At 42.0% G+C, this 17,333-nt stretch overlaps 1 protein-coding gene across 2 annotated transcripts in view; it reads right to left on the bottom strand.

Moving 5' to 3' along the window:
• map3k3 (mitogen-activated protein kinase kinase kinase 3) overlaps nucleotides 1-17,333 on the bottom strand; it is a 136,275-nt gene that overhangs the window by 10,842 nt on the left and 108,100 nt on the right. For both annotated transcript variants that reach the window (XM_041173353.1, XM_041173354.1), the window contains exons 15-16: nucleotides 13,520-13,649; nucleotides 7,255-7,432 (exon numbers count right to left, since the gene is read on the bottom strand). In XM_041173353.1, coding sequence (XP_041029287.1) covers nucleotides 7,255-7,432; nucleotides 13,520-13,649 — 308 coding nt within the window. The remainder of the gene's footprint in view (nucleotides 1-7,254; nucleotides 7,433-13,519; nucleotides 13,650-17,333) is intronic.

Below are 17,333 nucleotides of genomic sequence, written 5' to 3'. Positions count from 1 at the left end.
TCTGATTAAATTAATCTGAAACCTACATGCCACATATTTTGCAAAATATATTGAAAGCCTAAAATGTTCCAAATCATTGGTTTAAATAAACAGCCCTTCCATCAGGAGAGTTGAACAATATTAACCAAATATCAGAAAGCCTTCAAACATTCCTGCAGCTTTTACATAAATCTTCTCTCCCATAATCTCTGGGATCGTGAAATGGGTAGAGCGAAGGACACAAGCTAATCAATAGCGTGAAGAAACGTGTGCGTCATTCAGCTTAGCTATACGCTTTCATCATAACCTGTAACTGCCTCTGCAGACACATTCTTAATCTGTTTAGATGGATAAGTGGGAAATCGCGGTTTTAAGAAAGGAAATCTTAATTTTTTTTTAATGTCATAGATTGAAAATGTCACCCAGAGAACTGGAAAGCTCTTCTGCTCTTCAAATGGTGTCATGTGATCTTTTAACACACCTTTGATTGAATGTATCATCTTATGTTGGCACCTGTGATACTGCAGCACTCCCTTAGTATTGCAATTGAGTGACAGGCTAGATTATGTTGTCAAATCTCGATGTGAGTTGAACTCTCAACTTTCTGACTCAGAACATAAGAACAATAGAAAAAAGGGTAAGCCATTTGGCCCACTGAGCCTGCTCAAGCATTCAATGTTAATATAGCTGATCTGATTGTGGAGTTGGCTCCACTTTCCTGCCTGTCCCAATAGCACTTGGTTCCTCTGTAGCTCAAAAATCTGTCTAACTCAGCCTTGAATCTATTCAATGACCCAGCCTCCTCCACTGCTCTCTGTGGTACAGAATTCCAAAAGACTAATATCCTCAGAAGAAATTCCATCTTGTATCTGCTTAATGGGAACCCCTTATTTTGAAACTGTGCCACCAGTTCTACATTCCCCCACGAGGGGAAACATCAGCTCAGCATAACCTTTTCAAGTCAGCTCAGAAGCTTATGGTCCAATAAGATTACCCCTCATTCTTCCAAACTCTAAATAAGTACAGGTCCAACCTATTCATCCCACCCTCAAAAGACAACACATTCATTCTAGGAATCAACCTAGTGAACCTTCTCTGAACCAACTTCAATGCAAATATATCCCTCTTTAAATAAAAGACCTAAGGTGTTCACTCTAGGTGTGGTCTCACCAATGCCCTGTAGCTTTGACAAGACTTCCCTACTTTTATACTCCATCCCCCTTGCAATAAAGGCCAACATTATATTTGCTTTTTTAATGACTTGCTGTACCTGCATGTTAACTTATTTGTGACTCATGTACAAGGCAACTAAGATTCTTCTGTACCTCAGCATTGTGCTGCCACTCTCTCTATTTAAATATTCTGCTTTTCTGTTCTTCCCACCAAGTGGGCAACCTTACATTTTCCCACATAGTATAGCTGCCTAATTTTTGCTCACTTTCTTAATCTCTCCATGTCCTCCTCACAACTTGCTTTCCCCTGCCTATCTTAGTATTGTCAGCAAATTTGGCTACTGTATGTTTGATCTCTTCATCCAAGACATTAATATCGATTTAATAGAGAGTACAGAATAGTTGAGGCACTCCATTCATTCGATTCTGCCTTTTTACCACTGTTCCCTACTCTGAACCTATTTGCTAGTGCACTCATGTTTGGTTGCTCCGTCTCTTCCTGTCACACTCTGGTTATCATTACCCATATCGCTAGCCTGCACTTTTACCTTGTCCTTTCTCGTTCACTTCTTACATCTCCCCTCATGTGAGCCTTCCAAGTCAATAAGACCATAAGACACAGGAGCAGAAATTAGGCCATTCGGCCCATCAAGTCTACTCCGCCATTCAATCATGGCTGTTAAGTTTCTCAACCCCATTCTCCCACCTTCTCCCCATAACCTTTGATCCACTTACCAATCAAGAAGCTATCTATCTCCGTCTTAAATACACTCAATGCCCTGGCCTCCACAGCCTTCTGTGGCAATGAATTCCATAGATTCACCACTCTCTGGCTAAAGAAGTCTCTCCTCATCTCTGTTCTAAAAGGTCTTCCCTTTACTCTGAGGCTGTGCCCTCGGGTCCTAGTCTCTCCTACTAATGGAAACATCTTCCCCATGTCCATTCTATCCAGGCCTTTCAGTATTCTGTAAGTTTCCACCAGATACCCCCTCATCCTTCTAAACTCCATCGAGTAAAGACCCAGAGTCCTCAAAGGTTCCTCGTATGTTAAGCCTTTCATTCCTGGGATCATTCTCGTGAACCTCCTCTGGACCCTCTCCAGGGCCAGAACATCCTTCCTGAGATACGGGGCCCAAAATTGCTCACAATATTCTAAATGTGGTCTGACCAGAGCCTTATAAAGTCTCAGCAGCACATCCCTGCTTTTATATTCTAGTCCTCTCAAAATAAATGCCAACATTGCATTTGCCTTCCTAACTACTTGCAAGTTAACCTTAAGAAAATCCTGGACTAGGACTCCCAAGTCCCTTTGCACTCCAGATTTCTGAATTCTCTCCCCATTTCGAAAATAGTCTATGCCTCTATTCTTCATACCAAAGTGCATGACCTCACACTTCCTCACGTTGTATTCCATCTACCACTTCATTGCCCATTCTCCCAACCTGTCCAAATCCTTCTGCAGCCTCCCCGACTCCTCAATACTACCTGTCCTTCCACCTATCTTTGTGTCATCTGCAAACTTAGCCAGGGTGCCCTCAGTTCCTTCATCTAGATCATTAATGTATAAAGTGAAAAGTTGTGGTCCCAACACTGACCCCTGTGGAACTCCACTAGTCACCGGCCACCATCCTGAGAAGGACCCCCTTATTCCCACTCTCTGCCTCCTGCCAGACAGCCAATCTTCTATCCATGCTAGTAGCTTGCCTCTAACACCATGGGCTCTTATCTTACTGAGCAGCCTCCTGTGCGGCACCTTGTCAAAGTCCAAGTAGATAACATCCATTGGCTCTCCTTTATCTAACCTACTCATTACCTCCTCAAAGAATTCTAATAGATTTGTCAGGCATGACCTAACCTTGATGAAACCATGCTGACTTGGCCCTATTTTATCATGCACTTCCAAGTATTCTGAAATCTCATCCTTAATAATGGACCTACTCCATTTAAAGCCTTCTCTGCATCCTTCATTATATGATTTGCCAGGACACTGGTCCCAGCTTTGTTCAACCGGAGCTCATCCCAATGGTACATCTCCCTCTTTCCTTAGTACTGGTGCCAGTGCCCCAAGAATTGAAATCCATTTCTCCAACACCAATCTTTGAATCACACATACCACTCTCTGATCTGAGACATGAGAGTGCTACCATTTAGCCAAGGTTGCCAACTCAGACAGTACAAGTTGCAGATGGATGCCAGGGCTGGCAGAGATGGAATACTAGAGGGAATTTCAGTGGACCAAAAAGCCTTTTCACATCCTTGACTTTTTATGCTCCTGTGTTTTATCATCAGGACATAGATAGGCTACCAGAATGAGCAGACAATTGATGGATGGAATTTAATACAGAGAAGTGTGGGATTATGCATTTGGCAGATGAGACTAAAGGGTGTGCAGAAACAGAAGGACCTGGGTGTTCATGTATATAGATCTTTGAAGTTGGCAGGAATATTGAGATAGTAGTTAGCAAAGCATAAGGGATCCTGGGCTTAATAAATGGAGGCATTGCATAGAAAAGCAGGGAAACCTTATAAGGCACTGGTTAAGCCACATTTCAAGCATTGCACCCAGTTCTGGTCAATACACTTTAAAAAGGATGTGAGGGCCCATGAGACTTACCAGAATGGTTTCAGGGGTGAAGGATGAGCCACAAGGTTCAGTTGGAGAAACTGGGATGTTCTCCTCGGAGCAAAGGTTTTTTGCAGGGGATTTGTTAGTGGTGTACAAAATTATGACAAGTTTGGACAAGTTTAGACAAAGGAAAACTGTTCCCATTAGCAAGTGATACGAAGACTTGGAGACACAGATTTAATGTTTTGGACAAGAGATGCAGGTGGGGTGTGAGGAAGAACTTTTTTTTTTTACACAGCAAGTTGCAATGACCTGGAAGTTGCTGCTTACAGGGGTGGTGAAAGCAGAAAAAATCAAATGATTTTGAATGAAAACTGAATGGGCGCTTGAGGGAAATAAACTTGCAGAGCTATGGGGATAGGGAAAGGGAATGGGACTGATCGGATTGCCCTACAGAGTCCAAAAGGCCAAAAGACGTAGGAGCTGAAGTAGGCCATTCGGCCCATCGAGTCTGCTCTGCCATTCAATGAGATCATGGCTGATCTGATAATCCACAACTCCACTTTCCTGCCTTCTCCCCATAACCCTCAATTCCCTTACTGATTAAAAATCTGTCCACCTCAGCCTTGAAAACACTCAACGAATCAGCCTCTACAGCCCTCTGCAGTAAAGAATTGCACCGATTCACTACTGCCAGAGAAGAAATTCCTCATCTGTCTTAAATGGGCAACCCCTTACTCTGAGATTATGCCCTAGATTCTTCCACAAGGGGAAACAACCCTGTCAAGCCCCCAAAGAATCTTGTGTGTTTCAATAAGGTCTCCTCTCATTCTTCTAAACTCTAATGAGTACAGGCCCAACCTGCTCAACCTCTCCTCATAAGAAAATCCCTCCATACCTGGAATCAACCTAGTGAACCTTCTCTGGACTGCCTCCAATGCCAGTATATCTTTCCTTAGATAAGGGGACCAAAGCTGTTCACTGTATTCTAGGTGTCGTCTAAATAGTGCCTTGTATAGTTTTAGCAAGACTTCCCTATCTTTATACTCCACTCCCTTTGAAATAAAGGCCAATATTCCATTTGCCCCCTATTACCTGCTGAACTTGTATGCTAACTTTTTGTGATTCATGCACGAGGACCACCAAATCCCTCTGTGCTGCAGCTTTCTGCAGTCTTTCTCCATTTAAATAACATTCAGCTCCTCTATTCTTCCTGCCAAAGTGCATAACTTCACATTTTCCCACATTATATTCACTCTGCCAAGTTTTTGCCCACTCACTTAACCTTTCCAGATCCCTCTGTAGACTGTGCGCGTCATGCTCACCACTTTCCTTCCCACCTATTTTTGTGTCTTCCGCAAACTTGGCGATAGTACATTCACTTTACTTATCCAAGTCATTAAAATATATTATAAATAATTGTGGTCCCAGCACTGACCCCTGTGGCACTCCACTGCTTACAGGTTGCCATCCTGAAAATTCCCTCTTATCCCAACTCTGTATCTTCTATTAGTTAGCCAATCTCCTATCCAGGCTAATACATTACCCCCAACAGCATGGGCTCAAATCTTATTAAACAGCCTTATGTACGGCACCTTTGTTGAACACCTTTTGGGAATCCAAACATATTACATCTACTGGTTCCCCTTTATCTATCCTGCTTGTTACCTACTGAAAGAATACATTTGTCAGGCATGATTTCCCCTTTATGAAGCCATGCTGACTTTGCTTGATTATATTATGCATTTCTAAATGCTCCGCTATTACATCCTTTATAATAGATTCCAACATTTTCCCAATGACGGATGTTAAGGTAACTAGCCTATAGATACCTGTTTTTTGTCTCCCTCCCTTTCTGAATAAGGATGTTACATAGGCAGCTGTCCAATCCTCTGGGACTTATCCAGAATCTAAGGATTCTTGGAAGATTACTACCAGTGCATCCACTATCTCTGTAGCTACTTCCTTTGATATTCTAGTTCACAACCCATCAGGTCCAGGGGACTAATCGGCCTTTAGCCCCATTAGTTTCCCTAGTACTTTTTCCTCTAGTGATAGTTGTTGTATTTATTTCCTCCCCCTCTTGCTCCTTGATTATTTAGTTATTTAGTTATTAGTGTCTTCTACCGTGAAGACTGATGCAAAGTATTTATTCAACTCCTCTGCCATTTCCTGGTTCTCAATTATTATTTCCCCAGCCTCATTCTCTAAGGGGCCTATGTTCACTTCAATCTCTCTCTTCCTTTTTATATGTTTAATGAAGCTCTTACTGTCCGTTCTTATATTAATTGCTAATTTACCCTCAAAGTTTATTTTCTCCCTTTTTTTTTGGTCAGCTTTTGTTGGTTTTTAAAACTTTCCCAATCCTCTAGCTTACCGCTATTCTTTGCCACATTCTATGCTTTATCTTTCAATTTGATACTATCCTTAATTTCCTTGGTTAACCACGGTTGGTTTATCCCCTTCCTAGAATCCTTCCTCCTTACTGGAATATATTTTTGTTGTGAGTCATGAACTACTTTCTTAAACATCTGCCATTGTTTATCAACCATCTTTTCTGCTAAACGCCTTTCCCAGTCCACTCCAGCCAACTCTGCCCTCATTCCTTTGTAATTACCCTTATTTAAATTCAGCACACTTGTTTCTGACCCAACTTTCTCACTCTCAAACTGAATGCTAGATTCTACCATGTTAAGATCGCTGTTTCCTAGGGGATATTTTACTCAGATTATTTATTAAACCTACCTCATTATACATTATCAGATCCAAAATAGCCTGATCCCTGGATCCACAACATATTGTTCTAGGAAACTGTCCTGAATACACTATGAATTCTTGCTTGTGGCTATCTCCACTAATCTGATTTTCCCAATCTCCATGAAAATTAAAGTCACCCATAATGTACTGCCTTTTTTACATGGCCTCATTATCTCCTGATTTATTCCCTGTCCAACATCATAGCTTTTGTTTGGGGGCCTTTAGACAGCTCCCACCAGTGTCTTCTTCCCCCTGTTATTTCTTACCTCCACCCACATGGATTCTACATCTTCTGATCCAAGATCATTTCTTGCTATTGCACTTATTCCATCTTGTACTAACAAAACTGCCCCACCACTCTTTCCCTCCTACCTGCCTTTTTGAAAAGTCACATGCCCCTGATATTTAGTTCCCAGCTTTGATCTCCTTGTTAACATGCCTCCATAATGGCTATAAGATCATACCCATTAACCTCTATTTGTGCCGTTAGTTTATTTTGTTCCAAATACTACATACATTTAAAGAAAGAGCCATTAATTTTACCTTTATACCATTTTATCCCCCTTTGACTCTATTTGCTGCTGTTTTTGTCAACTTAGACTCAGTGAGATTGGCCTCCTTCAGTTCTATAATGACTCTGAGAGTCTGACATGGGTTCCTGGCTAAGTGGTACATGGAAGGGCAGAGTTACGCATATTTACTGCCCAAAAAGCATTAAGTGTTGTTTAATGCCATATCTGGCTTCTGAAACAGGCAGGCAGCAAGGATATATACTCTTACCAAACATCTGCTTTCCTTCCGTAGCCTTCACCGCTGATGACCTCTGGGCTCATCCAATATGGTGTCCCAGTGACCGAGCGGATCCCAGTTCCCGACATGCATATTGTCTGCAGCCGTTTGCTTGCTCCGAAGTCGCCCAACTTCACATTCCCTGCAGAGTCTCGCAATATGTTGGCTCCTGGAATGCGAATGAACAGATTTGTAGGGGTAAAGAAAACCACAGGCAGAGAAAAAACTGAACTACTCGAGATAAACAGTAGCACCTTGACAGGCAGGCTATACACAATGGACTGATGTAGATTCACACTCTCATCAACTCCCTACCTCAGCTGTGTTATTCAGGGGGAGACATCAATTCAAGGGTAGACACATCTTTTTGGAGGGGCAAAAGGAAAGTCAAAGGAAATCACCATGGGCAACATAACTAACCTCGGTCTGGCTGAATTCTGGAGCTTCTCCATTTAGTTTAATGGGGAGGGAGAAGGATCACAGCATCAGACTAGCTGGTCTGGAGATACACTGATAGAATAATGCTTCACTGCAATACACTATCTAGCATGTCTCAGTGCAGTACAATACTTTTCAGATATCATGGCCAACATCCCTTTCCCAACCAACACGAGAAAGGCCTAGAATAAATGTAAAGATGTACACACAACTTACGTTCATACAACACCTTTAACATACATTCGAAAAAACTTACAAAGCATGCCACCGTAGTAAAATGGACTCAAAATCAAAGGAAATATCAGGAGGTTAAGGACTTGGTCTTAAAAGTGGAAAAGGGAGGCAAAGAAGGGTGTAGGAAACGAATTTCAGAGTATGGACGGCCAAAGTCATGGCTGCCAAGGGTGGGATGGAGAAGCAGTTGTGGGGGCCAGGGGCACAAAAAAAGCCAGAGTCACAGGAACCCAAAGTTATTGGGGCATGGGGCTCATAACTGGAGGTGATATAGGTACGAAAAGGTAAGAGAATGGAGAGCAGAACCAAGCAAGGGTAGTCCCATTTAGCTAAACAATGGAGGAAAGGCATTACAGAAATGCACTGTGGTTGATTGAGTCAATAGCTACAAAGAGGATCAGGCGGGTAAATCCCACCATGGTGACAGGAACGGAGAATTTTTTTTTTGTGAATTTGGTCAGTGCTGTGGGAGGAGCAGAAACCAGTTTGGAGAGATTGAAATAGAATGCTGCAACAGCAATAAACAAAGATTTGGAGGCAGCATGTTCAAGGGTTTAGAAATGGGGGTTCGAAATGGGAAAGCTTTAAATGTCAGAAGCATTTCAGAAAGAGATCAGAGGAGAAGGGTCAATGCTTGAGGAAAGGGAACCATTTACAATGTCAGTTAATATGGAGGTCAAGAGGGGAAATTCAGCAGTCAGGAGTTTAGTAGGAATGGGTTTGAGGGAACAGAAAAAGGTCCTTATGGTCAGCGAGCTTGAAGAAGACATGGAGGAAAAGGGAGAGAAATGAGAGATGGAGATTCAGATGTGGTAAGGGCGAGCCTGAGGGAAGTTTTGGCACAGTGGGGAAAGAGGAAACAACAGAGAGCGCTAAATGGATGATTTCTAACTTGGTAAGAAATAAATTCATAGGCTTCTCACAATTGTTAGAGGCAAAGGTGGGGGAGGCATGGGAGAAGGTTTTAAGGAAATAGATGGTAATGGAGAAAAGAAACTCCTTCTTAGGATGATCCTGGAGCTGAGAGATTTTGGCAAAAGGGAGCGAGGTCAGGAAGATCTGGTGGTGGTCTAACCAGTTGGCTAAGCTGGTTGTGCATCATACATTGATAAGTGCATCCCTTGAGGAAACAAAGATGAGGGCCAAACTAATGAGAACAACCAGGATGGGAGGCAGTAGCGATTTTATGATGGCAAAGGCAAGGATGAAAATGAGGGAATGGTTGAGCAAACTGACAGCTGCAGAGGTATTACAGTGAATGGGAAGCCAAAGGTTAAACAGTTGAAATGCAAGTGCCTCATGGGGAAGGATTTTACACCCCCCCACCACCCCCCCCCCCCAACCAAAAAAAAGGAGGATGCAATAGAAGTGGATAGTAATAGGGGACATAGGTAAGCAAGATTCAGGAAATGGTTGGAGATGGCCTCAACAGACCACAAGAGAGCATACAGCAAATGACATATTTGACTGTGAATAAGGATAAGAGGACTTAAACAGGGGGATAAATTTAGATAGGAGGGCAGTGAACCCTGAGGGGAGGGGGTAACAAGCATTTTAAGAGAGGTAAAAAGTGTAGAATAAGATGAGGCACCCAGGGGAGAGGGAAGTCAGAGGAATAGGGGCAAAGGCGATGGCACGATAGGTGATACGGACCAAAGCAACAGGTAGGGACGACTCAGTAAGGAGCACAATGATGCCATCCACGGGCCAAGTTTCAGTCAAAGTCAGGATGTCAATGAATGGCAAGGAGCTTGTTCACAAGTGAAGAATTTGAGGGAAATGCAGATGGTGTCGTGCTGGTTGATTCATTGACAGCATCTATTAGAGCAGTGCTGGGTGGGTTGAGCAAGGCAGACAGAAGGCTGGTGATGTTAGCCCCAATGTGAAGGTTGGCAAGAGAGGAAGATGGAACAGTTGGGGTTGTTGCCTGTAAAGAGGCAACAATGAAAGTCTTGCTGAGCCCTTTAGAGAATGCTAAGAGGAACAATGAAGGTATCCAGGGGCTTATTCAAGGCAGTTTCAAGCCTGGAATTTCAGCAGGTGAGTAAGGTGGTAGAGGAGTAGTAATGGGGACTGGGGGCAAAATAGCCAAGCAGGGAGAAAGAAAACATGCCTCGCCCAGGTAACAGGAAGGAGAAAAGAGCTCAAGACAACATTCAGAAGGTCTGGCTGAGAGAAGTCTGGCTGCTGTATTTGCCTAACTACAACATGAAAATTAATTTATTGGGAAATTCTGAGGATGCTATATAAATGTAAGTGTATTCTTTAGATGCTCAACAGTTCATGTATAAAATGTGGTAAAGGAAACAAGTGGTGCCCTCATGCCTGCCCTTTACAGCAATGCTTAAAATCAATGGGTTTGTTGTGTTGGTTGAGATTAATACCAAGCACAGTGGCAGGGTGTTAGCAATGACACTATACTGCATGGGCTTATACTTAACAGTCAACAACACTGCTGCACGACCCCTACTTCCTCCACACTAAAGGTGGAGAGGTCAGGAATTCTCTGTGCACATATCTTTCAAACCGTCAGTTTTAAGGGTTATGAGTTTTGTTTCATTAGACAAGACTTCCAAGTCAGGAAATGCACAATATCTCAGGAATTAACCTTGTTGCTCCACTTTGCCGACTTCCCAAAGCCTTTCTGCCCAGTGTCTGGGACAGTGCTAGACTCCTTCTAGAGCCATTTCACCATACTCTTCACAAATAGTTCAAACTCACCTGAGCATTTTTTCCCTGCTAAGTCCACTGCCAAATTTAAACACTACCCCAGGATCCCATCCCCTCTCAAGTCAGTCTTATCCTGGGATCACATCATTTTGACTTGTAGATTTGAAAATGAAACCTTTGTCTGCCTCCCTCCCTTCCACCCTCCCAAAATCTTCCTGCTGAACACAGAGAAATCAATGCAGAGAGCGCTGTTTTCCTTTGCTTGTAGTCCAGCAATGCCTAAATACAGGGCAACAACAGTATTTCTTTTAAATAAAAGGTTAGTTGTTAAGATTGGTTTCTTCTTCCAGAAGTTTACACTGATCATCAGAAGGGCAAGATGGGTGGAACATATTTCCCATTCCCCCCCAAGACAATGACAAGCCCATGGCTTCCACAACTTTGACAATCTTATTGCTCTAAATCTCCTCCAGCTGGGACTGTCTGCATGGTTCTGCTCCATGCCCCCCCTCTGGTTGGGTCATGCTCACTGCCCAGCATCTTCCTCCAGCTGGACAGTCTCTGCCTCCTCCAACAAACTCTCCACCAAATGAGATGTTCTGCACCTGCTCATCTCCCCGCGACCTTCAGACAAGATAGACTGAGACAAGGTAAGCGGCTACTGACATTGCCTTGTGATTACTCAATTGATGCACAAAGGTCCATGTGGCTAATGTGACTGTTGTATATCTGTTCAGGCTAATGCACCACTGTAGATCACCAAATTGAATAATTCAGCATTTGAATCCAATTAAAACGCTGCAGAAGACATCTTAATGCATTGCCTTATCAAGACATCTCCACCATCACAACATGTAAAGCCCAAACTTTCCAGATCATATTCACATACTTGCTTCCATTCCTGGTCATATCACTGGGTGTTTAATGTGCCCTGTTCCTGCCTCAATTAATGGCCCTCAAAGAGAACGCACCATCTGAACAAGGCTGTCAAATAATCTTGGCTGCACTTCTGATTTTTGTTTGAACTATTTACTTTTCTCCGGAAAGTGCTAACTCGTGATGAGCCAAGGTTCTACTGGTGTCTGCGAGCCCTGTGATTACTCATCCTATGGGCCCATTCTTCAAAACAGCCAAGTGGTGAGAGAATATTTAGCAAGGGAAGAGGGAAATCTCAAACGAATCCGGTAGAGTCCTCCTTTGCCATCTATGAAGGTCACATTTTCTAAGTAGTAGGCACTGAATAGAGACCAGAAGTGCAAATCCTGGGTGATACAACTCTCCGCAATGCAAGGGGGCTGACATTATACATAGTGCCCCAGTCACTGCTTATCTGAGGTCAGCAAACTAAATAGAGGCAGTGGATCTATTGATCTATATGGTTTAGCTCTGTCAGGTGTTCTCAGCGACAACAACAAAACAGCACCATCATATTTCAATAATAATCTTCAGCCATTCAGATTCCAAGAAACCCCTTCCTAGAAGCCAAGCTCGCCAAATAACGTGCGTCACAGTATAACACAAAACTTAGCATTGCAGTGTCACTTCCAAATGATTAAACATTTCCTGACTGGCTCCGAGTCAGGTTGCAAGGGGAAGGAGACAGAGAATCACAACACTTAATATAAAACCGAAATCACCATTCATTGAATGGACTCAAATAGATCACAAACAATTAAATTGTTCCTTCTCAACTGTGTTTTTATCAAGCCTGATTTGCAACAATGAGATTTTGCAGAATTTTATTTCAATTGCCTCCCCTTTTATACCCTTCACACAGTGTTAGGGAGCTGCTGCAGTAAATTGGGGGGACTACTTATTCCAATAGAAAAATATTATGCATTTCCCACAACAAAATTCAGGCAATTCCATCATCTAGCAGCAATAATGAAAATCAAAGGGATGAGTTTATTGTAGGTTGCTACAGAATAGTACTCATGTCAATAACCTTGCCTCAGTCTGTGGCAGGCAAAGCTGTTTTTCAATGGTCACAATTAGGATCCATTTTCCAGTCCACTGTTGCCTCAATAGTATCAGATCTGTCAAATCAGCACGAGGATTAATTTACTTCAGACACGAGAATTTGGTCAGCTACATAATCAAAAATTCATTCCATGGAGGATCTGGACATGCTGAAAAGAAATGTTAAACAGTGGAAAATAGAAAAAATGTTGGTGACTGTGATGGCAAAATACTGGGCTTCCTTTCAACAATGTTCCTTTATGGAAAGGGTCACTGTCTTTTGGTTGTATAAGCTCCTCAGCTTGATGGAAATAAGAGGGATGGAGGGAAAAGGGCCACTGACCAGTCACAGAAGGATCATAGCTACAAAAGTCCATAAGTTAACTGTATTCCTCTCTGCAGATGCAGTCAGATCTGCTGAGTTTTTCCAGGTATTTTTGTTTTTGTTTTGGATTTCCAGCATCTGCAGTTTTTTGCTTTTATCCATAAGTTAAATGTTGGAGATAATTGATAATGTAACAAGTTTGCTTGGTAACAGATATTTAATGTCTGTGCCATCATCAGATCATACTCATTAACAAGGATCCACAACCTCCAGAAAAGAGCAATGGGAAAAGAAGCTCGGAGCAAAACTTGCAATCAAACAGTGTAATAGGTTAAATGTAATAAATATTCAGAGACACAGAGGTAGTGCCATGCTCTGTGGCAATGTAACATGTACAACACACTGCACACCACAGCACAGTGAGAACTTGATTGCAGTTTAACAAAAATGGAAATACAAAGCTGGTCTCAGCAAAAATGACCATGAATGTCAGGCTGTTGTAGAAAAGCCAATTGGTTCACTCATGTCTTTTAGGGAAGGGAACCTTCACCGTTGCCCAATATATGACCCCAGTCCTACATCAAAGTACTTGACTCTTGGAATGAAAAGAAATCCTAGTGGCACTCTCACCCTTTATATCCCGGTGTACAATCATGTTACTGTGTAGGTAGGACACTCCCTCCAGAATCTGCCTGGTATATTTTCGGGTCACATTCTCCGTCAGTGCTCCGTATGCTTTCAGCTGGTCCTTCACCGAACCCTAGAGAGAACAGGAGTGCAGTCAGTGAAACAGGATTAAGGGCTTTTGGATTTGGAAGGATTGTTCCAAACGGACTATAGAACACAGTAATGCTAACTGCAGGCAATGTCAACGTGTCACTAGTTATGTTGCAGAGGCAAGTTTGAAACAACCTGTTAATATTAAAGATAGCACTCACTTCTATTTCAGTTTCCTTCCCACCCTTTCCAGTGTCATCTCTGCCTGTTTTCATTTAGGTTAATTCCATGGAAAAGGTAAGTGGTGCAAATATTTAACTGGTCAAAGAGCAGAAAGACAACTTAGTAAACGTAAAGAATGGGACAGTTATAAAAGCAGCAGGTTTCCTCTCCTGTATTGAAATCAGGGTTGGTGTTGTGAAAAGAAAGGCTTATGCTTATTTATCTTTCACAACCTTAGGACATCCCAAATCACTTTACAGCTGAAGTATTTTGAAGTTCAGTCCTTGGTATAATGTATGAAATGCGGCAGCCAATTTGCACACAGCAAAATCCCACACAGCAATGAAATAACTAGCGGATAATATGGTTTTAGTGATGTTTATTGATGGATAAATAGCAGTCAAGAAAGCAGGGATAATTGCTCTACTCTTTTTCAACATAGTCCCTGGGGATATTTTATATTCACCTGAGAACACCTGTCTCCTACAGTGCAGAACTCTCTCAATAATGTTCTGTCTTGGAATATAACACTATTTGATTTTAGGTGCCCAATGGAGCATTGAATTTGGTCATAAGCAACGCAAGGCCTCTTCAACAATAGAATGTCCAAGACACAGTCTGCTGGCGACATGGCTAACTAGTTCCCACTAGTTAGGCCTTAGAAAGCATGTTCTGTTGGCTTTCTATTTGCTCCCTTCCGAGTGTAAACTTCTTCTGAAGATAGCTTCAGCTCAGAACTTTTCAGGGCTGGAGAATTGTAAAAATAAAACAAACAGTGCAATTCATTGAGATCAAATCTGAGAGCAGTATGCTCCAATTCTCTTGGCCGGAAATGTTCAAAAAGCTTCTTCAGTCTGTTGCAAACTTCAGAGTGGACAGTGGAGCAGATTGTAGGGGTGGAAATGCCAGTGCAGTTGGAAGCAATTAGAGCAAAACAGCTGGAATCAAGATACAGGGCAAAAAAACCCCAAGGATTTTTACCTATGGGCAATTGACCTCCTACAAGTGACTGAATTATTTTGAATGTCAGCAAGTAACAGTACCATTAAAGGTTTGGAGTTAGATTCCAGTAAACATGGAATTACACTATTGGAAAAGTGATCCTGCTGGTCATGGCGTTTAATCAGGATTCCACGTAACCCAGAAGTGTTTTAATTATAGATGGCCCATTCATTATTTGTGGATCTAGCTTCCTGTTCCGAAAGGCTGAAGATCCACCCCCCCCCCCCCATTTATTAAGCCCAACAACCTCACCCTTGGATGAGTACTTTTCACCGCAGATTCTTTCCTTCATTACTTCCCACATTTTGACGTGCTTTCAGTGAAATTGCCAGCTCAATGTTAAATCCTGCAGGATAACTAACATCTCTGTGCATTCAACACATTCAGGCTCTGAGTTAAGAGTGCCCAAATTCACTTCACACCTGCAGTCAACAGAAAGAGGAAACTTTCACTACATCGTTTTTGGCTGAATTCAAACCCAGGTCCCAGAGGTAAAGGACAATGTGCTGACATGTTGCACCACCCATTCCTCAACAATAGAAGATCTCTACGAGAATCACACAGCTATTAAGCTAAGCAATCAATTAGGTCAGTTCAACTGCAGAAGTATAGCTGATTAGATATATCAAATAATAATAAAAATATTAACAAATTTATTAAGATAGGTGTTAAATTTTTATGGATTGTGCAGGAACAGATCAAAATGCTATATATCCAGAATATAAGCTCTCTGGTAACAACTTGGTGCACTACTTACTGTATGCAGGATTACTACAACCAATAGAGTCATGTATGTATATATATGCGCAGGCACATTTAAGGTCTGTGTAATATCTCAGTAAAACACTCTTCCTGTCAGCTGAGTCCACTCACTAGAAGATTGTAAACAGCATCCTGTCACGTGACATGCAGTTATATGGCAAAACTTGGCAGTGCAACACACAAACCTCTGCAATACAAAGCCAAAGCTCCAGTTAGGATTGGAAAAACACTATCCTTCCAGAGAGTAAACAATGATTTTCAGAGCATTAAAGAAGCACTCAGGGGCTCAGATAACCAGGCAAACTGATCGAACTTCATTCTCCAGCATCCAGGTCACCTGGCCTCATTACACACTCCCAGCTATCATTCACTCTCTGTATACAATCACCAGAGTGAGGGTACTTATACTGAGGTGCTATTACATTGTTAGAAGTTTGCAAATTGCTACTTATCTTTTATACAGACCAGTCAGTACAAGTAACTAATAACGTGACTCTCCCCTTTACTTTACATGCTGAGATTGCCCTAGCCTCCTTCAGAACAAAACAAGGAAGGATAATTAAGTAGCTCCTTGGGGTTGCTTATGTAAACTTAGTTGCAGGATCAAACAGAAATTAGCAAACTATTATTTAAAAATTTTGGAGTAGATAAAACAACAAAGTAGAGTGCGATGTTATCAGTTTTTGACTCTACTACCAGACAGCAATAAACATCAAAGCTAATCCAGAAATTGCAACTTCATGTAACATCTTAGTAAGCTTAAGTGACCATTTACTCTGCTTTTAAATAAATAAAAAATTCAAGTTCTTTGATGCATAACAATTGCGTTGTACTTCAAAATGACCAACAGTGACAATGATTCAGATTGTGTATTCCAACGCCACCATTTTAACATTTCCAGGCAAGGAACACAGAATTGCCACCTGTCCACATTTTGACTGGACAGTCTGGTTTTGACTGAAGTGCGCAGACATCTCTGAAATATAAGCCTCATCCCAAGTTCCTTGAAATTCTTGAAATTTTGGTACTTTTTTTCTACAGGTCATTTGTTTCAGCAAAAATCTGACTCAGTCTGTGATTTCATCTCTACCCTCAATCAATTTTTTACATGAACAAAGTTGGAAAGCTGAGAGGCATGGCAATTTGAGAGAGCTGCTTAGAGTTGTGTTACTACTGTCATTTGGCAGGGCAATTCCGCCTGCAACACATCAGAGATTGAGAAGTAACCTCTCTCGTTTTATGCTTATTTCCCACTGACCAAGATCACGCCACATTCTCTTTTCTTTCAACATAAGAGCAGTCCGGCATTAGTCATTGCCTAAACTTCTCTCCTCCAAAACTTGAATGTGATTTGAAGCTCACTCTTGGGAACAGCAGTGAACCTCCCATCTATCTGCACCACATCACCACAGCTGTTATTTTGGAGGGACCAAAAAAGACATTACAGTGGTATTGATGAGCATATTGTAGACAACAGAACCCCAAGCCTCTCTATTATTCATTCTTGAGGTGTAGGTGTCAATGGCTAGGTCAGTATTTTCTGCCCATCCCTAATTGCCCTTGATGTGGTGGTGGTGAGCTGTCTTCTTGAACCGCTGCAGTCCATGTGACTGGTGTAGGTATACCTACAGAGCTGTTAGGGAATTCCAGGATTTTGACTCAGCAACAATGAAGGATCGGCAATACATTTCCAAGTCAGGATGGTGAGTGGCTTGTAGGAGAACTTCCAGGTGATGGTGTT

The sequence above is a fragment of the Carcharodon carcharias genome, chromosome 23, assembly GCF_017639515.1.
Source record: "Carcharodon carcharias isolate sCarCar2 chromosome 23, sCarCar2.pri, whole genome shotgun sequence".
Lineage (NCBI taxonomy): Eukaryota > Metazoa > Chordata > Chondrichthyes > Lamniformes > Lamnidae > Carcharodon > Carcharodon carcharias.
The sequence above is the reverse complement of the archived record's forward strand: the minus strand, read 5'-3'. Positions and strand labels throughout refer to the sequence as shown.